This window comes from Pelobates fuscus, chromosome 10 (assembly GCF_036172605.1).
Source record: "Pelobates fuscus isolate aPelFus1 chromosome 10, aPelFus1.pri, whole genome shotgun sequence".
NCBI lineage: Eukaryota > Metazoa > Chordata > Amphibia > Anura > Pelobatidae > Pelobates > Pelobates fuscus.
The window spans coordinates 103,276,278-103,300,551 of record NC_086326.1 but is presented as its reverse complement, the minus strand read 5'-3'; the positions used below and the strand labels follow the sequence as shown (position 1 = coordinate 103,300,551).

The window sequence follows — 24,274 nt, the reverse complement described above, 5'->3', positions numbered from 1 at the left end:
CAGTGCCATCCTATTACGCTGTAAATATTATAAATAGTTTGTGGTTGCTTCCATTTTTATTTATTTTTTTAATTTTCACTCTCATTTTATCCAAGTAGCATTTGTTATTCCATCCATTATAACCATGCGGTGGGAGCTCACTATATTTATATGGGTATGGAATCAAGGATAGAATATTACTACACATCCAGGATTCCCCTTAATGTACATACGTTAGTATTGACAATATGACACATTCATCAACATGAGTGTGTGTACATATACATGTAAATATTTATTAAGATCCGATTATTTACCATCCCTGGGGACATATAGATACTTTCTATACCTATGTGTGAAACATGTAAGTCACATTAGGAGATCTGAATGTGCTTGTGTACCCACGGTTGCTAGGGTAATGATCAGTATTATTGATAGACACTGGTTGGTAATATGGTTAACTATTTTGAGTACATTCATGCAGACACTTACTCCCCTCACTCTGTGGATCCAAATTCCAGCCGACCCTGATCCACTCTTGATCACGCAGGAATAATTATGGACCACTGTGATTGTGATGGATGTGGGTTTTTGGGGTCGCTAAGTACTTTTTATTTATTTTTTTTTTTTTCATTTCAAGCTTGTTATTCGTTTACTTTTCCTGTTCGCACTTTGCTGCCATGGGTCAAGCAGTGGAGAGACAGGAAAGCATTGGCATCTATGCGGCGGTCTATCCGTACGGGGTAAGGATGACTTCTGCCCTGACACAAGCACATTCAGATCTTCACAGACCCAGTATGCCCCGATTGGAATAAATCTTTAATACTACTAATGGGGCCTTTCCTCACATATGCCATATACACCCCCCATAATTAAAATACAGCCTGACTATTGGCTGATACCCAGGGCTCCCACGTGGGATACTGGTATATAACAGATCACTGCCATTCTATTGTTTTCCTCTGACGAAGGTGCATGTAGTTCTGCACCGAAAACGCGCATAGGGTGTTCTTGCTTTTTGTTTTATCACTGGGCAATTTTTTTTTTCATTAGGTTATCATGTTGCTTTGATGGTTCACTTACTTTGATTTTTTTTATCTTTCCTCCTATGTCTGTCTAGCAAGCTTAACAGGGAGAGAGGCTTAGACAGTTTTTAACTTTTTGCCAATCTTTTACTGGTAATAGCATTTTTCATCTTTCTCTTATCTGTATGAGTTGGTGTACTGCCGTCCAATGTGGTTTAAGCTTGGGGCAGTGCCACCAGAAGGGAGATATGAGCATGTTTCTCCGCATTGTTTCCAACATTGGCCGTTCGGCAGTTTCCCCATTTTGTGAAGTCTGTATGGCGTCGGGTACCAGTGGTATAGTGTTTCGTAGGCTTGCTACTTATGGGTGACATATACCGTTAGTGAGTGTATTGCTTCCCATATTTTGGCCCAATCGCTCTGTTCCTCTGGTGGTCCGAGGTCACCCTCCCATGCTGATGCCTAGGTATGTGATGGAGGCTGTTGTAATTTGGAAGGGGAAGAGGTTGTGGAAAACGCAAATTTGGCTCTGCTCCATTGCAAGGGGCATAAGTGTCGATTTTTGTCAGGTTGATCCTATAGCCCGGTAGGGTGGCATATTATGCTATAAATGAGAGTGTGGTGTGCAGGGAGTGAATGGGGTCCGCAAGCGTCAAGAGTACATCATCTGTGTACGCCGCTACTGTGTTGGTTTCTTGTCTGATCCTGATGCCTTGGATATCTGGGTGATTGCGTATGGCCTGCAGCAGGGGTTCCAGTGAGATGGCAAAAAGTAAAGGAGAGAGGGCAGCCCTGTCTGGTGCCGTTTGCGATGGTAAATGTTTGAGCTTCGATGTTGGGAAGTAGGAGCCGTCCTGTAGTGTGGACAGTGTATTTAAAAATTCGGTAGGAAATCCTAAGTGCCGGAGTACTGTGAACAGATAGGGCCAGAGAAGGCGGTCAAATGCCTTCTCTGTGTTCAATGAGAGTTCACCGATGGGAGTCTCTTGTGTTGGGTGTACCAGATTGTTTTGAAGGCTCTTCTCATGTTATCCGCTGCCTGTTGTCTGGGAATGAAGCCGACTTTGTCTTGATGGATCAATTTAGGGAGATATGGGTTAATGTGGTTGGCTGGTGCCTTGGTGAGTGTTTTCAGGTTGGTGTTTATAAGGGAGATCGGTCTGGAGTGGCCAGGGTCCAGATGTTCTTTGTCTTGTTTAGGAAGGAGGCAGATGTTGGCCTTGAGGATCTCTGGTGGAAGGGAGTGGCTCGTAGGAGTGAATTAAAGACCTTGCATAAGTGGGCGATGAGCAGGTTCTAAGAGGTTTTACAATAAATGGCCGTGAAACTGTCTGGGCGGGGGGGTTTTGTGGTGATCGCCTCTGTTTCGAGGAGTGCTGCCAATGGTCTTTGGCCTCGGAAAGGGAGGATAATTTGAGGGGTTATAGAAAGGTGGATATTTGTGCCATTTGTGGTCTGGTGGCGTAGAGGTTGGTGTAGTACTGCAAGAATTCTTGTGCTATTTGGTTAGTGATCATTCCACCTTGTGTGCGGATCTTGGAGATTTTACTTTTTCTTCTGTCGTTTTTTGAGGGAGTCGGCTTTGTTGCCCTTTTCGTGGATCTTCTGTTTGGTCCACATTAGGTTTCTCACTACGTCTGTTGCTGAAAGTGTTTTTAGGAGGTCCCGCGTGTCCGTTCGTTGGGTTAGTATTTCTTCAGTCGTATGTGAAGCGTTTCGAGTCTCTTCAATTCCATAAGGGCTTCTGTTAGGTCTCGTTGGCGCGCTGTGTTTTGAGAGCGGTGGCTGGGCTTATCAAACTGGCCAGTTATTTGTTGGGCGGGGGTCTTGCGCCGAAGGCTGGTGTAACGAGTCCAGGAAAGGTTGTATCGAGTGGGGGAGGTGTGTGCAAGTCTGTGACCTGCCTAGTAGAGAGTAATTGTCTGAGCATGAGCAGGTGGGGTATGGTGTGCATTGGGGGGAGGGTGGGGGAGTTGTTCTGTGCTGTGTGTGCTGTTTTTGGCTTTATGCACAGCTCGTTCGGATATGGGGTCTTCCCAACTGTGGGCTCTTAACTTTACATTTATCATTACATCACAGTATTACACATTGAACTGTAATCCTTAAACATCAAAGCAAGCTGTAAACATTGGGCATGCCGTGATTATTTTGTGTAGTATTTGCTGTGTAGGAACTGCTTAGGGAATAAATATTGATGACTTCATGAAATTGAAACTTTTAGGCTGTGAGAACAGATCTGAAAAATAGACAAATTGGTGAAATTCTACAACTTTGCTTATCTTGGCCTACAAAATCTGCTTGTCAATTTTCCATTCACGTGAATTTACTCGTATATTTGTATGCATATAATATGAAGGTATGTATACAAATGCATATTTGTGTGTATTGTCCCAGAGGGTGTAGGTGCTTATTCATGTACCTAGTGCCACTATAAGTTGTTCAAGAAAGCGATTTTTTTAATGTTTTTGAGTAGTGCAGGTTTGATAATTCATGTGAATTTGTATATAGCTTCATAATATATTTGTATGTAGTTTTGTGCCACTTTGGGGTTTTGTTCAACCATTTAGCTGACATTAAATTACATAGCCGGATGTAATAAGTACACAATTCTAAGCAGTCTGAAACTAGGCAAATTAACACACAGGGTTTTTCACTAAAGTGTGAATTTCTAGGAATTTAAAGGTTCAGGCCAACATAGACAAACTCCAATTAAAGGACCACTATAGTGCCAGGAAAACAAACTCGTTTTCCTGGCACTATAGGGTTATTAGGTCCCCCCCACACCACTTACCTTATTTATTCACTAAAATTACAATGCATTATTTGTTGTATTTATTCGAAGGCCTTGTTGGATATTTAGAATTCTCCTCATTTAAGTGTTCCTTCTCTTGTAGTTTCGGACCGTGAAGATTCGTGTTTGAATGAAGCCGTTGGGGTGAACGCTCGTGTAACAATGAGCCGTGGAAAACGTGATAGCAACTTCTCAGTCTTTGAGATAGGCGATTCCACCTTTACAGTTCTTAAGCGTTATCAGAACCTGAAGCCCATTGGATCTGGGGCGCAGGGTATAGTATGGTACGTATCTGGACTTTTTCCCTATGTTTCTGTGTGCACAATCCTTGTTGATTACCCTTGGCCATTTCCAAATATCCTGGACTGGGCACCCACCCATGTCTAGAATGTCACTGTTTTGTCAAAACTGCTTGTAAAGAGAGAGATATATATATATATTATATTATATCATTGCCATAATACAGACAGGGGGCTGACAGTGAGCGCTTACCTCTCCTGCAGCTCCTGTCGGCTCCCTTCTCCTCTGCGCTGGTCCGTTCAGCACCTCTGTCAGCTCCCAGTGTAAGTCTCTCTTGAGAGCCGCGGGGTCATAGTGCGGCTCTCGCGAGACTTACAGTGTGAGCTGACAGGAGGGGATACTCCCATGTAACCAGACCACTTTAAAATCTCTGTTTTGAAGGTCGGTATCCATTCTAATCGGCTCCAAATTCTAGCTATTACCTCAGCTGCTGGGAGAGAGTCTAGCACGATTTGGTGCTTACTCTTCAACCTTCGTCAGAGATTGAAATTTATCCCCTTCATGCCAGGATTTAAAATATCGAAATATTCTATTACCTGGAGTAAATTTCCCAGGGATCAGTCAAAAGTAGGAGTCTGCCGGGTGGGTGGGTAGACATAAATATTGTAGTATTTGGTAAGCTGGCCAATGGGATTGTTTACTGTAGTGGGGAGATCCTGCCGCTACTGCCTCACCACAACCAGCCAATGGGAAAAAAAACTGTTTACATGTCCCTGTGGGCATGTAATCCTCACACAGAAAACAAATGTCTTGACAGGTTGGAAGGTGAGCTATCATCCTTCCTGCCCAAGTGGGTGTAGTGACAAATGTGGAGTTGGACAAAAGGCCATATAGTATTCCCACATAAATGCATCCACCTTTCAATCATACGAAAATTTGTATTACCACATCTTAATTTCCTGAATAACATTGGAGAGGTACCCGAATGGTAATATGCAGGGCTGGATTTTCTTATAGGCTAACTAGGCTTCAGCCTGGGGCCTCAAGATCAAGAGGGGCCTACATTCAAATTGTTAGCAAAATTAAAATTACACTATTCTAAAAACAGTGAACACTAAAACACTGAACCGAAAATAAGGAGAAATTCTACGCATATGATATGACCAGTGGCGTACTAAGGGGGGGTGCGGTCCGCCCCGGGTGACACTTACTAGGGGGGGGTGCCCGGGGCAGACTGCAATGCCCCTCCTGCCGTGATCACTGAGACCGGTGGTCTGCAGCTCCGCAATGTGCAGAGCTGCAGACCATGGATCTCGCGTGCACTGCCCAATCAGAGCGTTGCCGCGGGTTACCACGGCAACGTTCTGATTGGGTCTCGCGAGATCCATGGTCTGCAGCTCTGCGGAGCTGCAGACCGGAAATGAGGGCCACCGGACCACCAGGCAGCCCCCAAGGACACAAACTCCCCCCTGACATGCTGACAGCCGACATATGCCTCCTATCCAAGCCGGGAAAAGAACACCTTGACCCAGGACATTACTGCCCAATTTCGCTCTTAAATACCGACCTGAAAATACTAACGAAAGCACTGGCTAACTGCCTCAATCCATACCTCCCATCACTGATTCACCCAGATCAGGTCGGCTTTATCCCCAAACGGCAGGCGGCAGACAATACCAGGAGAGCCTACGACACAATCTGCTTCACCAGACACCGAAACATCCCCTCGGTAGTGCTATCACTGGATGCCGAGAAGGCATTCGACCGTCTTCTCTGGCCATACATGTACGGAGTATTAGCGCACTTGAAATTTCCACCGGGATTCCTGAACATCATACGGGCAATATACAACCGTCCAACCGGAAAGCTCCTACTCCCCCATGTCGAAGCCCAAACCTTCAACATGGCAAACGGGACCAGGCAGGGATGCCCCCTCTCCCCGTTACTCTTTGCAATATCCCCGGAACCACTGCTCCAAGCTATCCGCATTCACCCCACCATACAAGGAGTACAGATCAGACAAGACACGTACACCGTGGCAGCTTACACAGACGATGTTCTCCTAACGTTGATGGACCCCATCCCCTCCCTGCACGCCACACTCGCCCTCATCGCCGAATATTCAATCATATCGGGCTACAAAATCAATTTAACCAAGTCAACATTAATGCCAATAGCAATGACTCCCACTCAACTCCACCTGCTTCACCACTCCTTCCCCTTCCGCATTACCACGACTGCCCTCAGGTATCTGGGCACCAAACTAGCTCCGACACTAGGAGACATCTATGGCCTCAACTATACACCGCTCCTTGCAACAGCTTACTCAGACTTACAACGCTCAGACAAACTGGGGCTATCGTGACTGGGAAGAGTCACCACCATCAAAATGAATCTCCTCCCACGATTCCTCTACCTCTTCCAGACATTGAAGTCCGATTTTGGTATCTGGATGGGCAAACGCCTTCAGGCGGCAATAGACAAGTTCATATGGAAAGCCAAGAGACCTAGAATTCGCAGAGCTACAATGTACATCCCTAGACTCAGAGGCGGCGTAGGACTGCCCAATTTTCAGCAATACTACAACGCGGCCCAACTGGCCCACATCCAACAATGGCATGTCCCCCCCCCAGGCACCAAACGCTGGGTGGATTTGGAACATGACATCCTGGGGTGGGACCAACCCTCCTCATACATGTGGGTGCCACGCATACACAGACCGCTTCCACCACCTACCTCGCCGGCAATCACCCACACACTAACCCTCTGGGACAAACTCAACCCAAGATACAACCTATCCTCCTTCCTCTCCCCGGTAACACCGATATACCGCAACAAACGTTTCCCACCGGGCATGACAGCGAAGCACTTCCTCGCATTCGATCAACGCGACATATCAAGACTACTCCACCTGTACCGCCAGGGAGAAATCTTCAAATACAACGAGCTTCCCCAAGCGGACACCTTAACCACATCAGACCATTTCCGATATATACAGCTCCGAGACCTGGCGCAACAGCCCATGATCAAACAAGCAGGCATCTCACCTCCGACGACATTCGAGAAACAGTGCTTCGACGCACCCCTACAATCGGGACAAATTTCCGCCCTCTACAACACACTGACGACCCACGCCTCGCAAGTCAACCTCACCTACATCGCCGCATGGGAGCGGGATCTGGGACCACCAGAAGACCCAAGGAATTGGCCTGAAATCTGGGAAGCGACAAACTCTAACAGTCTGCGTCACGCACAAGGAACAGGCATACAAGACGCTGCATCGTTGGTATCTGACACCACACAGATTCTACAAAATGGGCCAAAATCCTGATGATGGGTGCTGGAAACTGTGTGGCGCCACCGGCTCCTACCTACATTGCTGGTGGACATGCCCCAAACTCAAACCGCTCTGGGGCCAGGTAAGCAACCTCATTGAAACGATGATAGACAAACCAGTCACCGCACAACCATGGACCATGCTTCTCAGCAAACCGCTAGACTCCTAACAAGGAGTGAAAACAAACAAACCGCCTGCATCAACCTAGCGGCGCGGCGAGCAATAGCAGAACTGTGGGCTGACCCAAAAATACCCACAACCTCAACCATAATAAGCAAAATCAAAGAAACCCACGATCTGGACGAACTAACGGCACAAATAAACGATACGTACAAAGCGCTCCACCGCATGTGGGACCCCTGGGACACGAACCAAGCGAAACTGAACGAGGACGCAACGAATTAACGCACAACAGTTCCAATCAGTAGCCACATCGAACCTCGCCCCGAGTCGTACAAACACTGCGGATACGAACCAATCAGAAGGAGCACCACGGGTGGGCATCCCCTTTCCACTTGAACCCCCCTCTTTTTTTTTTTTTTTTTTAAATCCCCTTCTCTTACCCTCCCCTCCTCCTCTCCCCGCCCAACGGGGACCCTGCCCGCGCGGGCGAGGAGCAGTGCCTCCCGCCAAGCCACCCTACACAAGACCAACCAAACGCGGAATCCCGCACCCTAACCACCTTGCCCAAAAGCACACTGGGCCCAGACCCCCGACAGCAACCCTACACAAGGCATGCAAACAACACCTAACACAAATAAGAGCACCCAGGAGTTACAGGCCTTGCAACCACGGATACGCCCCTAGAACACCCATCCTTCGGTGACCAATGGCCCACTACACGCCTGCAACAAAGGGCAAGAACACACGCCCCGAACCCTAGAGCAGCTACAAACGGATGGTTCCCAACCACCGAAAGGCCGTAACACGAGAGAACACATATGGAAACACATGCCAACCCGCCCCCCCCTTCTCAGACCTCGGTCACCCGCATGGTCGCCTACATAGCAAAAACACAATACAGACCCTACAAGAGGGTGGAGCGGCCGCGGGGATGGGGGGTAGGGGGAGCAACCCAATAGGACACCACTGTTCCCTCCCCTTTATTCTGTACCCCCCCCCCCCACCCATAGAGCTAGAGTCATAGCAAATGTTACGTACAGAGCAACTTCGAATAAGCAACTACCAAATTATGTAAATGCAGAATGACCGCCAAACAAGAATCACATGCATGACTGTCATAACCTACAAATGTAAAACGAACTCTATGCAAAATGTACCAATACTTTTACTCCCTTGTTGTCTTCTGTACCCTAACCCGAATGAACACGAAAATCTTAAAAATAAAGAATTTACATTTTTTTTTTTTTTAAAAATGAAAACATTTGCAATACAGGTCGTCAGTCAGGCACATTTTTAAGTTATTAGGATTATTATTTCAACAGTGTAGATTCTCGCTTGTGTAATTATAAAACATAATTAAAACAATACTGAGGCATCGCTTGTATCAGTATAATAAATGTTGTACCAAAATGCTAATTCGTAGCTCAAGCAATTGCGGTTAGACTATTTAGCTGCTGGGTATGTGGTAACACGCTAACCTGCTGCTCCTTAACTGTAATTGGACACAAAGCTGACTGGGTAGCTGATGAGAGCCTAGACAATCTGGTTCCGAACTAGACAGAAGAAATGCATGCCAGTGGGAGCTTGCGCCCGTGAGACTTGGTACCCTTTTCCACCTCGAGGACCGCCGGAACCTGCACTGCCAGACTGCCGCCTTGGAGGCTCGTGGGAGGTGCCTGTATTGGCTGCGTAAAGTCACTGGTCGGATCCAGGCGGCCACCAATATTTCAGCTTGGCGGTAAGTTGCTCCTCGGTTGTGCAGGATGTCCCAAAAACTTTTGCAGATCCGATCGAACGTCCCCTGGGGCGGCGTGAAAGGCTTGCTGTGTGGGTGTTCTGTTCATGGGGTTTGTGCTGGGCGGCCATTTTGGTCTTGCTTTGGCGGGGGGGGGGGGGGGGAGGAGGTAGGCTGTAGGTAAATCACTTGAGGGCCTTGGCGCCAAGGAGAGCTGCCGCCTCCCCCTAGCTCCAGTCCCAGTAGGCCGCATTTGACGTTTTGCACTCCTGTCTCTGATGGGTATCGGGGTGGTGTAATTCGATTCAGCGGGGCACCCCTGAAGTTGCTGCTGCACCCTGGAAGGTCTTTGGGCCATATAGCCCCCCTCATCCATACTTTTATGTGACTTTAGTTCCAAGGTCTTGTGATCATCTAGGTAGTCTATTTAAACATACATGATCTCCAAGAGCCAGTGGAAGGTTAAAGCTATACTGTTAAATGACATTTAATGTTCATAAGCTAACTTAAAACCATATTCTCTAAATTCTTATTGTTTTCATCTAACCATGCCAACAATGTAATGGTTGCTATTACTAAAAAATTCTAAAGTGTTAGGAGGGCCTGGGCCAGCAGCAATTGTGGAGGAGGACACCTCCATAAGCAATTACTGACTAATTGATAAAAAAAAAAAAAAAAAAATGTATGCAAGCATGCTGTGTCAGCAGCCAATCAGAATCTTCTAATTTGAGTAATTTCTGTATTCTAAATTCTATTAAACCCAGGCAAGGTTCTCTTGAACTCGCTGATTATGTACAGTCTCCCACTGTCCGAAGCAAATGGTTAGAAATAGTTTTTGTTTGCATTAAATAAATGAACAGGATTTAAAATGATCAATGCAAGAGGGAGTTATTCACTTCATTTTGTTTAAAAGCTTCAAGATTTTTGTTTTGTTTTTCCCCCCAAATTTCCTATATACTAAAAAGTGTGTTTTGCAAATGTTCGCACTTCAAGTGTGTTTACTGAATGCCGTTTGTAACGGAGTGCAATATTAAAATCCACGATCTCCGCTGGTATTACGGGTAAATCCACAGTCCGCGCTGAAAAGTAAGGCAATATCCCAAATCCCCCAGTAACCGGACGAAACACAGTTCTGGGAGTCAACTGAGGTCTTTATTCACAGGCTTCCATATTTATACAATTCCCCATGCAAGGGGTTTCCAGACAGACTTAGCAAGGGTAATACAGTAGGGGACTACATGGGGGACTTCACATTCTGGACATTTCTCCCATCAGGCCCTGCTGCACGAGAGGGATACTCACACTGGGATACACCGTTAAGTTGATTATCCCTCCGTGCAGCAGAACCGGCATTTTACTTTAAAATACATAACTCTCTCTTTATTCACCTTATTTGCACGAATGAAGGGTCGGCAGATAGCTGGGGTCTGGGGTTATATTTCGTGAGAATACCACTCAGATCCCATCTAAAACTACCGAACGGCGCACGAAAAAGACGTAACCGAATCGAGTCCGGTTTAAAACTACCGAACACCGATGGGAAACATAATGTGATGCGGGCGGAACTCCCGACCGCTCTGGAAGTCCAGCGGTGTTCGAGTCGTCGAGTAGCCGTTTTCAGTTCCAGGCACTCGACGACCAAACACCGCTGAGGAGACAAAGGATCCAAGATGGCCGACCGCCGCGTGGTCGGTAGTCGAACGACGGCCACCTAGGAGAGCCTTTAATTACCGATTGCAACACGTCCCTTAATGTGTGGTCTATCAGGGGGGCCCGTATTCGTTTCACGAACAGCCCGGATAGTCGCTGTTCGTGAAACGAAGTACATGAATGCTAGTGGCTTACGGCTGCTAGCATACGAATTACAATGGCACATACTATACATCCAAGTACATATACAACACAGCAGAAAATACAGACAACCTTTTGACATATAACGTCCAGTGTTCTAGAAGTGGCTAGGTTTGCCACACCATTGTTTTGTTTTTGTTTTGTTTCTAGCTGAGCTCTGCTGCTGTTCTTGATAGTTATAGTGTGCAGATATACTCAGCAACATTGTACAATGGGCTTGTGAACCTACATTTAATTGCAAGTGGGACATGCTGGAACAAAAGGCGGTGAGGGCCCCACTCAAACAAGCTTACGATCGGTCTTTACTGGGCTTGGAATGTACATTAAATCCCAAGAAGTGATGATTTAGTACAAAGGACAATTTTGCCATTCATTGAAAAGACCTCTTTTGTATCCTATTGTCAAAGCCAGTAAATAACCGGCAATGGATACTGTGTAAGCATATAAGGTATGCGTTCAAGTATTTTTATGGAAAAAATTCAAGCTTGTCTTTCAGACTCCCCACAGGTCCACTTTAAATGACTCTTCAATCTGTGGTTGGACACTGTAATAATTGCCACAATTTCAGTAGGGCTTTATTTTAAGCTGCCATTATCTCTCTGCAATATTGCTTGACGCTCTCTCAGTGGTGTATGCAAGTGCAGAAATCTGACTACCTCTTTACACTCTGTATTTAATAGCTTGAATATAGTTTTTGCACATTAAACCATTTGAATGTGGCGGGGCGTGGAGTATTTTTTTTTTTTTCCTTCAGATAGAGTTCAATATAATTCATTTAAAGTTTGTCTTATAGCGTGTTTCTATAAATCTGTCATAACAGTAAGGTCTTTAAAAAGAAACTGGCCAAAATAATATACTTATATAAGTATAATTTAAGAAGATCTTTAACTTTTTTTTTTTAATGTAGCAAATTCTGTACTGGATAACCGCAATTAACGTAGATAAACAAGTTTGTGGGCCGGAAGATAATCGCAACAACCAACCATAGAAGGGGTTAGGCCTAAAGTTGGCATGCCTCAGCCTACAAATACAAAAAGAGAAGTCCTGCGCTTAGTCCCATTACTGCTGGGCCAGCAGCAACGACTACAATACACATCAGCCCCAATATATAGTAAAAACCAAAGAAAAGAAAATGTTACTTGCGCCTACTACTTAAAATCACTTAAGAAAAGGATGCACTTTAATACTGCCATTTGGACTGCACTTGTGAATTGAGCAGTGCACATTAAAAATCCCATAGGTCTTATAGGAGATGTGAACGTAATGGCTGCAAGTGATGTTGAAAGGTGTGGCTTCTCCTCTTATTATTCGAAAATGTTTTTTATTGCTGTAACAAACATGCTTGTAGTGTCTTTCTTTATTGTTATTAAATAAACAAAATAAAAAAGAGCCATGTAGAGCTGCCAGTAATAAATGAGATGGCCATTTACACATCTAGTCTCTGTAGCACCAATGTGTGATGGCATGAAACAGCCAAAATATTAAGATGCTCACCTTTTTAAAGTTGCTATATGTGCAATAGTGGCTCTACAGAGCCTAGAACCTGAAAGATGGCCAATTAGTAAGTTCCAATAACTTTTTTTTTTTTTTTTTTATATGAACAATGCTGAGGTTCCCACAAAACCACTGAAAACAGAGGGTTCTGGTTGATAAAGTTCAGTTATCTGCTTTATATTTGTATAACTAGGGTTCCCGAAAACTGTTATTTGAGAAAATTGGAAATCCTGCAGGGACAGAAAAAGATGGCTTAGGGAGCAATGTTTACTATCAATGCAGTCCATGACCAGACATCTGCAGTACAGTATCCAAAAATAAGGAAGTATTTTAGAATGTTGGAGGTGGTGACGCAGAGTTCAAATGCAAAATGCAGCATAATTGTTTTTGCTTAACCCACTTTCCCATGGTACTATTTTTATTTTTATTCTTTATTAATATTGTGGAATCAAACATATGTTAATGAAATACAAGTTTTCCAGTGTTTTTGATAATATAGTGTCATATCTGGCAAGTACATTTAGTTAAATCGTGTTTTACAAGGAAACTCCATTGGTAAGGACTCACAGAAAAAGAAAAACCCATAAACACCTCACGTATGCAGCAAGTCATCCACTGTCACTCTCTCACTTGCACGGCACATACGCAGCTCCTATTGACTAAAACTGGGGCACACCTCAGTCTACTTATACAGGCAAAATAAACACTCTGCGACTAGGTGAGAATTGCAAGCAAGGCGGTAATGTCTAACAGGTACCTGACCTATGCCTGTTGGTTAGGAAGCCTATAAACGTGTCTGGCACGAGTCGTCTGATAAGCCTACTCACATTCTCTGTAGTCTCTCCCCCGATGTACACTAATTTCTGTTCATCCATTCCCCCCACATCCATGCTCCCACTGCCCTCTAGGCATCTCCACTTGCCTGCTATTGGAGTACAGGTTGAAAGTGAGTAGATAAATTGTTCACATTAAACAGGTGGCTAACTGAAAAATGTCTGTAACCAAACAAATTATTACGCTAAAAATAACAAAAATTAAAAGGAAAGATCAAAGGAACTTGCATGGGACCCTGCCGTATCTCATGGTATTTTTTTTATTTATTTTTTATATATAAATATAAAGATTCGCTTGAATTAAAACACTGGACTGTTCAGTTAATGGGCCATTATGAGGAGGAGTCCTATTTTAAGCCAAGTTTATAAAGGTGATTTCTATGAGATATCAGCACTTATTTAAATATATTCTGGAACACCCCTCTGGCTGTCAAAAAGTCAGGAATGTTTACAGACTCCTTCTGTTGGTTCCCCTGAGCTAAAAAAAAAAAAAAAATGAAAAAAATCATGCATGTATTCATTGGGATATAGCCACTAAACAGTGTCAACTTTTTTCTTTTTTTTTTTTGCCCATTTGGGCAGTGGTGTATTTCTTTAAGAAACTATAGGTAAAAGGGTGCTAACAGCATGATCCAACGTAGTAATTCTATTTCTTGTGTGATCTTATTTTTTATTTTTTTTTCTGACACTAGTTTGATATTGTTTTAATTTATATCCTATCTGCAGTGCTGCATATGATGCTGTCCTAGAGAGACATGTTGCCATCAAAAAGTTGAGCCGACCATTTCAGAATCAAACCCATGCCAAGAGAGCCTACCGAGAACTTGTTCTCATGAAATGTGTCAATCATAAAAACGTAAGTCTTGTTCCAATCAGGTAATCAAAGGTTTTTGAAGTGACATTCTAAGGTTCAAAGCAATTTTAGTTTTGAGTGGTAATGGTGTATAGTTCATGTCACACTGCTCACTTTTCTCTCACTGCTCAATTCTCTGCTGTTTAGTAGTGAAATCACTTTATCGCTGTACCCCAAGCCACACCTTCCCTCCTTGACATACACACAGCTTCCCTACACACTTCCTACACTTTTTTTTCTATTGCACATTCTCTTAAACATTATTTTATTTTTTATTTTTTTATGTATCTCCTGATATGTTTATAAGCCTGCTAGAACCTGCAGGAGCTTCGTGCGTGTGATTAAGTTTCAATGAAGCCCTTCACATTGTTTGGACGCTCAATCCCTTCTAAAAAAAAAAAAATAGCGTGCTTTAACACTATTAGGACAGCACAGAATGTCCTTGTATTTTCTTGATAATCTCAGCCAATCCAATGCTTCCCCATGGGAAAGCCTTGGGAAGCAAGTGCACATTAATGGCAAAATGCTACACAGCACCATTCAAATGCTTCTAAGTTCTCATAGGGGAAGCTCCTAGTGACGGTCAGGAAGACCACCCCTTGAGGTGTGTTTAACCCTGCTTTTACAACATATCTATTTAATGCCTATGTTTTAGCTTGTTAGGTTAAAACTAAAGAGTCACTGCCTTTTAGTAATCCATTTAAGTTAGTTGTTTTTGATTTTGAGTATCCCTTTACTTAGGCATGCATTTTCACCTCAAATTAAATGTGATTAGCTTTGTGTTTGCTAGTAAAATGTATACAAACGCATATCTATACCATGATTTCTGAGAAAGGTAGCAAACATCTGTGCGCACCTTCTAACATTTTTTTTATATTTTTCTCCATCAGATAATTGGGCTCCTGAACGTATTTACCCCCCAGAAGTCTCTGGAAGAGTTTCAAGACTTGTAAGTTTTCCGTTTAGTACTGTAGCTGTACTGCTCTCAGATCTAGAAACCTCACTTATTACCACTGTTCCCTGCTATATAGAGAACTGGGGCTACTTTTATAATTCAATTCATTAATTTGGTCTGCCAGTGCCCTCCAAAACACTATTGTGTCAGGAGCACAAACCTGTATTCCTGACACTATAGTGGTAACATAAGTTTAGGTGACCGGTCCCACTCTCTACTTTAAAAAGGTGTTTAAGCGGCTGGCCTGGCCCTGCTCCGTCTCGGTGTCTGAGATCTTCAAATTTGACAATCTCAAGTCTATTTTAACCAGTTATGGGTGAAAAAGACTTTTCTAAACTAAAACAAACTGCATTAGCATTTTCAGCCAGCAGTGCTGAGCCTCGAGTAACCCCCAGTTTTGGTTTCATTGATCAGTCTTGAGGACCTTCTTCAAATCTTAACAAATATCTTTGCTGGTTAAAATGTAATACATCTTTGTACCTTGACAGTGTTAGAACAGATTAAAATGTAACCCATGTATTTGTCTAGTGGTTGAAAGAAACACTTCTAAGCTGTGACCTTTTTTGTATATTGTCTATGTACTCCAAGTTAAGTGACTTGTGATATAACCAGTTGGATTTACTTGTTGGATTTAAAAAAATAAAATAAATATATATATCTATATCTAAAACTCCCAGAAACGTGCAAAATTGTGAGCCTATGGAGTAAAACTAATTATTCTGTAACTATTGAAGATGAAAAATCACCTCATAACTATACCTTACTACATATTAACTTGTGTGGGTGAGTTAAGTGTTGCTCTGATGTCTCAAGAACAGTCAAAACATTTTTTTAATTCCTTCCCCACCCTCCCCCTCTTTACTAGAAATTCTGTTTATCTGTAAGTTAATAGACAGTACTGACAGAATTTCCAGCAAATGTTGAAAGAAAATTAGTTTCTTCGGTTCCATCCATTAATGCCATCAAATGAACGGTTACCAAAGAGAGAGAGAGCTATTCATTCATTCTCTGCAGCCACCTTTCTACATACGGATTTATTTATTTTCAATAGAGATTGCAACTTTTATAAATATTGCTGTAAAACCTGTATGGCTTTCAATCAGAAAGGTTTCCTGCTGCATCTGTTAAAAGAGCAGCAGACACGTTTGGATGTAGTCTGCTAGCTAATACTTCACAATGAGTTGTACTACCGACCAGGGAGGCATCTCCATGAGAAGCCTCCAATTTGTAAGTTCGCCACAACAGACTGAAACTTTGCAGGTACTGCAAGTCCTCCCCTTTCTCCTGCACAAATAGTAACTATGCAGCTGCTACGAGATATTCTAGCCTATAACCTTAAAGTAAAACCTGAAAAAGAGAATACATGCATGCTATTTCTTGAGGGTATATTTACTAAATTTTTAACATTACAATGGAGTGTTCCAATTATTCTTTCACTACAATGACACTTTATTCCTGCTTAGGTACATCGTTATGGAGCTTATGGATGCCAACCTGTGCCAAGTGATACAGATGGAACTGGACCATGAACGCATGTCCTACCTACTGTACCAAATGTTGTGTGGCATTAAACACCTACACTCTGCAGGGATCATCCACAGAGTGAGTCCAAACGGTCACTTTTTTTATAATGCTGTGGGTTTTGCACACAAAGTTTCTGTTCTCTGCCCTGTTCATGTTTTTCACAACTAATTGTGCAAAACATATAAAAACATATTACTGGGTTTTGGTGATTTTGTTTTTTTATTTTTTTGACACTTTTTTTTGAGTCAGAAAATCTAATTTGGTTACAGAAAAGAAGATGTCTCATGCAATAACATTGTTGGGTCTACAATTTCCATAAAAATGTACAATATACTCTGTGGATGTTGATCTGTACACAAAGTGCCACGTTTATGAATGCATACATCCTGTTATATGTAGAGTAGATGACTAATATACCCCATCGTGCTAACTATGTTGTATAAATCTATCAGCCTAGTTTCTCCCAAGAGATGGGCCTTGGTACCTTGTGTATCTGCAATCAGTCAAGTTGTGAGAGTATGGACTAGTTTGTCTAGTGATTCCTCTAGGACATTACCTATCTCAGCGAGGCCCAGTTGCTTGGATCCCAATGTCCACACTTTTTTTTTCTTCCTTCCTAGGTTAGTGTGGGGATTGTATGATGGCCGTGGGCTATGTACTATGCTAATATACCCTCATCGACCTTCTCAACTCTATTTTTGAATACTACGTTAGGTTAAGACTAGACAACTATAATTAAAGTAAAGGAAGAATAGATAGAAAAAAGGATTTACAGTGTGGATCAAACACTGGTGTCTCATGTGGATGGAATCTCCACTCAGGATTAAGCTCCCATATGGTGTTCTCATATCTTATGATAGTTACGTAGCTGAAAAGAGACGTCCGTCCATCAAGTTCAGCCTTCCTCACAAATGTTTTTCCTGTTGATCCAAAAGAAGGCAAAAAACCCAGTCTGAAGCGCTTCCAATTTTGCAACAAACTAGGAAAAATTCTTTCTTGACCCCAAAATAGCAGTCAGATGTCTCCTTGGATCAAGCAGCTATTATCCCACTAATTAGAAATTCTATCCCTGTATGTTATGTTTTTGCAAGTATTTATCCAATTGCAGTTTAAACCTCTGTATGGACTCTGATAAAACCACCTCTTCAGGCAGAGAATTCCATATCCTTATTGCTCTTACTGTAAAAAAAAAAAACACCTTTTCTTTGCCTTAGATGAAATCTCCTTTCTTCAAGCCTAAATGTGTGACCTCGTGTCCTATGTATAGCCCTGTTTATTAATAGATTTCCAGATAATGGTTTGTACTGGCCCCGAATATATTTGCATAATGTTAACATATCCCCTCTCAGGCGCCGTTTTTCCAAACTAAAGAGATTTACATTTTTTTTTTACCTTTCTTCGTAACTAAAATGCTCCATTCCTTTCATCAATTTTTTTAGCTCGTCTCTGCACTTTTTCTAGTGCCATGATATCCTTCTTTAGAGCAGGTGCCCAAAATGGCACAGCATATTCAAGGTGTGGTCTTACCAGCAATTTATAAAGAGGCAAAATTATATTCTTGTCTCGAATTTATGCCCCTATTCATACAAGACAAAACCTTTACTGGCCTTAGCAACTGCAGATTGACATTGCATATTGCTGCCTAATTTGTTGTCTATAACAATTCCCAAATCCTTCTCGTGTGTGGTTATCGCTAGTTCACTACCATTTAGGGTGTAAATTGCTTGTGCATTCTTAACCCCGAAGTGCATTTCTCTACATTAAATTTAATCTGCCATTTTAGTGCCCAGTCCCCCAATCTATCCAAATCCCTCTGCAGCAAAGCAATATCCTGCTCACATTTTATTACTTTACAAAGTTTTGTGTCACCTGCAAACACTGATACATGGCTTTCAATGCCCATTTCAAGATCATTGATGATGATGGTTTCTTTATTTGTCATTCTCACCCTTATAGCTTCCGCGATGTACGTTGGCCAACTCAAGGGGGCCATAGTGTGGTCTGCAGCTCCATAGTGCAGTCACCCCTTCATACCTCCTCTACGAACTCTCCCCTCCCCTGTCTAGAAAATATATTGACTCCTAAATGGCAGTGAATTGAACAGTGAAACTTCAGAGGCACTATCTATCCAAAAAAAAGTTTCAATAATTTAGTTGTTTTGTATACTCTGTCACTTTAACAACATTTTTATAAACCGATAATGTCTAAAAGAAAAAGATGCTAACTAAATTGGGTCACAAGAGAAAGGACAACTTCATAATCAATGGCAAAAAAAGTTGTATGAATAAACTTTCATATAACAGAAACAAAGCAACAATATGGCCTGTTTTGAGTCTGAATCATACAAATGTTTTTGTTTGTTATATTATTATATTATATTATATATACAACGCCAACAAATTCTGTAGCGCTTTACAATGGGATGCACCTGTTGGATTATAAACAAAAGGATCATTTTTTACAATCGAACCATGAAGCTTTATTATCTAGCAACATAGCTTTAACTTTTATTACTTATGTTATGAAAGCATCACAGGAAGGGTATGACTTTGACATCATTTGCACAGATGATGACGTGTACAACAGTGTTGTAGACATGCTCACACATAAGCAGAAATGCCTGGGATTTGTCTTTTTCTTTGCTTTCGGCAATATTTTGTGGGCTTCTCAGAGGTGGAATACCAGGAAAGCCAGAGGCTTTGAAGCTTTGTTCACAAATTGGAACAGTCCCACCAGATCAAGGACACTTAAAATGAATGCATATTCTGAGTCCTTTGTCAACTCTCTTTCTGCATAAGGAAGACCAAAAAGAATCTCCCAAGCTTTAACTTTTAATAGATTCACTTGGCAGGCAATCAGTCGTGAATTTCCAGCTATAAACTGTGCACACTTAGTGCTTTACATTACTAAACTACACAGCATTTAAATACACAAGAAAGACCTATTTTGCTCTTTCATGTCTTTCACAATAGGCTATATGGAGTATTTGAAAAGCAGCATATGTGTGATTTGTGGCTAAGTGTACCTCGCAGGAAGAGCACCATAGAAAATGCATAATTGCTCATCACTTTGTGCGTCTAACATCTAACCTTGAGAAAATTGATATTGATGATCCTTTTTTTTTTTTTTTCTCCAAAGTAAACCTATTGGTTCAGCACAGCCATTCTTTAATATTATTATCCTGTACTACTATTTGAGTTAACTCACTATTGTCCTGTCAATACTGTCTCAATATATTCTAACTTTGGTTGTGTTGAGACTGCCTTTAGAGATTTCTTCCCTCTCACTTACTCAAAACAGGAAGATAGGCTCCCTGCCTTTCACTGATCTGTATAGTTTTCTATTTCTCTAACTTCCAAAAAAGACTCAGTTGCAGTCTTTACATCTAATAATGTTCATATCTATTTTTTTTTTTTGTTGTTGTAAACTTGCCTCTTTCAAATCAATTTAATTTTAATGTCAACAATTTCATCATGGCAGTGCAGATAGTGTATATGAGCACTCTGTGACTGCAAAGTGCATAATAACTTTTCCTTCTGATGCTATGTATATATTGTGTTTTTAACAGGATCTAAAGCCCAGTAATATTGTTGTGAAATCCGATTGCACACTGAAGATTCTTGACTTTGGTCTTGCCCGGACAGCTGGAACAAGCTTCATGATGACCCCCTATGTTGTGACTCGCTATTACAGAGCTCCTGAGGTCATCTTGGGAATGGGATACAAGGAGAATGGTCAGTAGCTTTATGCGGTCTTGTTTTTACCATTTCATTCACTGGTATGCTTACGTGACAGCACTGATACATGTGATCTCACTGTTTTAACGATGGTGGCATTTCAGTCATCTTACCAATAACCCACGATAAGATTTGCTTTTAGTAGCATGTCTTGTACTAGATACCACATACAAGTTTCCATGTTTAAAACATTAAGTAGCAGTTCTCCTCCATATAGAATAATTTTAACACCAGTATTATGCTGTGATGTTATTGGCCATAGGCTTTAATAACTAAATCCTCTTTGGGGGAATTTCCTGATGACACTTTTTGGGACCATATAACCACATACTTCTGCCTTAGAGGCACATGCATTCAAATGAAAAGTACAATTTGAAAATGTAAACATTAAATTGAGACATATGTCTAAATTAGACAAATGAATGGCTTTGCTATTTGGTTCGACGTTCTCCGGTAATAAACCCGTGAGTGTCAAAATGTCAGCCATTTTTTTTTGGTCAGTGACACTCAAGAACGTTACAAAGCAACACGACTTTTTCTGAGGGATGCCACACTTGAAGCGCAGTACTGATCTCTCTATTAACCCCTTAGCTACCAGTGGTCTTGTTGACCCATTACTTATTGATCCAGACATAACTGGCAGCAAACGAGGTTAATAACCAGCTAACCACTTTGCACTGCCCTGTGCTCCTCTGTCTTTTCCACGCTGACTTCTCACCTTTTCCAGGTTCTGCCTGCACTTGGCTGTTCACTTGTTTTCACTGACACCTCTTTCTTTCTTGCTTTTGCTTTTTCCCTTCCACCACCTTTCCCCCCACCCCACCCTTCCTTGCGCTGTCACACTCATAGTGGATTTGTGGTCGGTGGGGTGCATTATGGGAGAAATGATATGCCACAAGATTCTCTTCCCTGGAAGGGACTGTATCCTTGCGCACATCAGAATGGGTGGCTGGGGAGCACTGGGATGATGCCTTCCTTTATATGTTCCATTTTCCAAACCGAAGCTTTTATTGCAGGGGTTTTACTTAGTCTTGAATGCTCACTTATGTGCTCTGGTGCCAATGAGCCATTTAAGAGTTCACTAATGCCAGTGATATGTTTTTGTGTTTTTTTTGGTTGACTGCTTCCATCTAATCTGTATGTATATTTGTATTTATAAATACCTGTTGGGGGAGATTAATTAAAACCTAACGCTCAGCAATTGCTTTCAAATCATTCACTGTTAATGTTAGAATTGAATGCAAGTTTTGGCAATTGTTTTCACAGCTCCCTCAGAAAAACTCTAAATCTTTAGCAGGTATGTTATACATTTGTTCCCAAAATGTGCCCCTAAGTGGAAGTGTAGCTGCTGTGTTCCCCAAATTGTCCTGAATGGGAGCACGGCTGCTAGTTTCCAAATCAAGGGCTTTATCTGCAAGAGCTAGCTGATCAGCTTCTTACTACGCATACTTTTTGTGGGCATTTTTCTGTTTTGTAATGCTGTCATCTAGCAGAATATAGCCAAATTAACCCCTTAAGGACACATGACATGTGTGACATGTCATGATTCCCTTTTATTCCAGAAGTTTGGTCCTTAAGGGGTTAAACATGTCATTGATTGACTTTTTTTTTTCTTTTTCTACTATGGAGGTATTGCTTATTTTAATTGCATTTTTGATCACAGTGTCTCCTGTTACTTCTGATCAGATCTGCAAACAAACCATACCTTTTTGAGTTATAATAAAGAAAAATAATGTTGGGCATCTGTGCGAAGTGAATGCACTTTGGTAATCAGAGTATTTAAAAAGACCTGGCAGGAATCTATTAGGGGACACTCTGGTCTGCTCCTCTTCAGTTTGTGATCTGAGATTCTTGCTAGAAAAAATTAAGTTGTAGTTGGGTCCAGTCCCCTTAACAACATTTGCTATTTATGCAGTAGAACACACCGCTCCATTTCATGTTGTACATGTTTTCAAAAACGTTAAATTGCTTGCAACACATTTTATTAAAATGCTTTAACCAGACCCATGTAATGTACGTGCAAACAAAATGGGGAAACTAGTGCCATTGACCTTACTATTCCACTTGTCTGTGATTGTTTGATCTCCCTGTTTGTTTTTAAACAGAATCTGTTTTTATTCATCAGAATTCAGGAAAGTGACAGAGTAATGTTTAAGAACGTAGTGTAAATACTTTATGGCAATAGCTAAGGTGTTTTTTGTTTTTGTTTTTTTCTTTCTGTAGCTAGAATCCTGGTAAAGGTAGTTGTCTGCAGACATTTTCAAGCAGTTAGCTAGTAGTAAGCCCCTCTCTGTGGAGCTGGTGCTCACCAAGCCGTTATGGAACTTTACAATTTAGCCATAGCGTAGCACTTAAAGAATAGGGAGACATAGGTTCTAACCTGCAGCACCTAGAACTATTAGAATAATTTCAAGTTAACATAAAAAAATATAACTTTAGGTGTTGCAGAAATATTTTTAATCTGCTGTCATACCTGCCTTGTACAAGTACAGAAGGGTTAAAATAAATTGGCTGTTGAGTTGAAATAAACACACTTGCATCTGCAGTTTCTCAGTGATATCAGCCTGTGTCGGGCAGCTGCTGATACTCCACCGCTTCCCTCTGTCTTGTATCTCTCTCTGGATTCAAAACCTTTCTCCGTTAATGCCCTTGCATTCTGTTTTCAGTTGACATTTGGTCAGTGGGTTGCATCTTGGGAGAGATGATCAAAGGTGGTGTGTTATTCCCCGGCTCTGACCGTATCCTTCCCATTGACTCATAGGGTCCAGCAGTGCCATTCTCTCCCCACTCACCCACACACATAGCATTTATGCCCAATAGATTGTGTATATTTGAAAGCACTGGCGTAATTTTTTTTCCTCATTAGAGCTTAATTTCATCTCTCATTATGTTCTCAGTAGAGTTAGTTCCTCTGAAATAATAATTTTATCATGTACTGTATAGAATATGTATGCACTTTATTTTGGTAACACTATTATAATGGGAGAGACAAGGTTAAAATAAAGCTTGTAAATATAAATTCTTTGGTTGTTAAGAAGCCAGTCTGTCTAACCACATGTTACATGTTAGCACACCCTGTGTCTTGAATGTTTTGCAAAAAATAAATGCATAGCTTAATTTATTTTTCTAAATCCTAGAACGGGGATAGGCAACCTTCGACATTCCAGATGTTGTGGACTACGTCTCCCTGATGCTTTGTCAGCATTATGGGAGATGTAGTTCAACACATATGGATTTCCAAAGGTTCCCTCCACCTACCCTAGAATAATGCATGAAGAGTGACCTATTAAATGTTTGTTTTATAGTCATGAATTAGATTTACTCAGGTATACCTAAAATAAAGTTTGCCTGTTATTTCAGCAGTGTTAAGAAACCACTAAGCACATGTTTTCAGGGTCTTTCCCTGTGTCACCATAAACCAGGACATCAACAAATCCAAGTTGCCATGGCAAAATAAACATGGGATCTGGTGTCTGATCTCTCCTGATTTACAATGGGACAGATTTCAAAGTTCTCCTTCAACAACTTAACCGAACACACACACACACACAGACTTGCTGGTTTAATTGTTTTTCTCCTCCTCCGGCTGTAAACTACTGTCCGTAATGAGGCATCCTTTGGCATTGTTCATGGTAGAGCGAATACTCTTGGATGATGCTTTCCTTTGTACATCTGGGCAGCATCTTAGGTGATTGCATCAGGAGGAAGTAATATCTCTACATCAATGCTCAAACATCCACTCTACCACTCATAAGAGGCAAGTGGAAACTAAACATTTGCAAGTTAATTTTTTTAAA

General features: G+C 41.8%; 1 protein-coding gene across 5 annotated transcripts in view; it reads left to right on the top strand.

Moving 5' to 3' along the window:
• MAPK8 (mitogen-activated protein kinase 8) overlaps positions 1-24,274 on the top strand; it is a 49,302-nt gene that overhangs the window by 10,723 nt on the left and 14,305 nt on the right. For 3 of the 5 annotated variants that reach the window (XM_063434682.1, XM_063434684.1, XM_063434686.1), the window contains exons 2-7: positions 3,899-4,079; positions 14,135-14,264; positions 15,152-15,210; positions 16,680-16,818; positions 20,309-20,474; positions 23,144-23,215. In XM_063434682.1, coding sequence (XP_063290752.1) covers positions 3,958-4,079; positions 14,135-14,264; positions 15,152-15,210; positions 16,680-16,818; positions 20,309-20,474; positions 23,144-23,215 — 688 coding nt within the window. In that variant the 5' untranslated portion in view covers positions 3,899-3,957. Of the gene's footprint in view, positions 1-3,898; positions 4,080-14,134; positions 14,265-15,151; positions 15,211-16,679; positions 16,819-20,308; positions 20,475-21,326; positions 21,399-23,143; positions 23,216-24,274 lie in introns of all 5 variants that reach the window. The other 2 variants (XM_063434683.1, XM_063434685.1) reach the window with 1 other exon arrangement.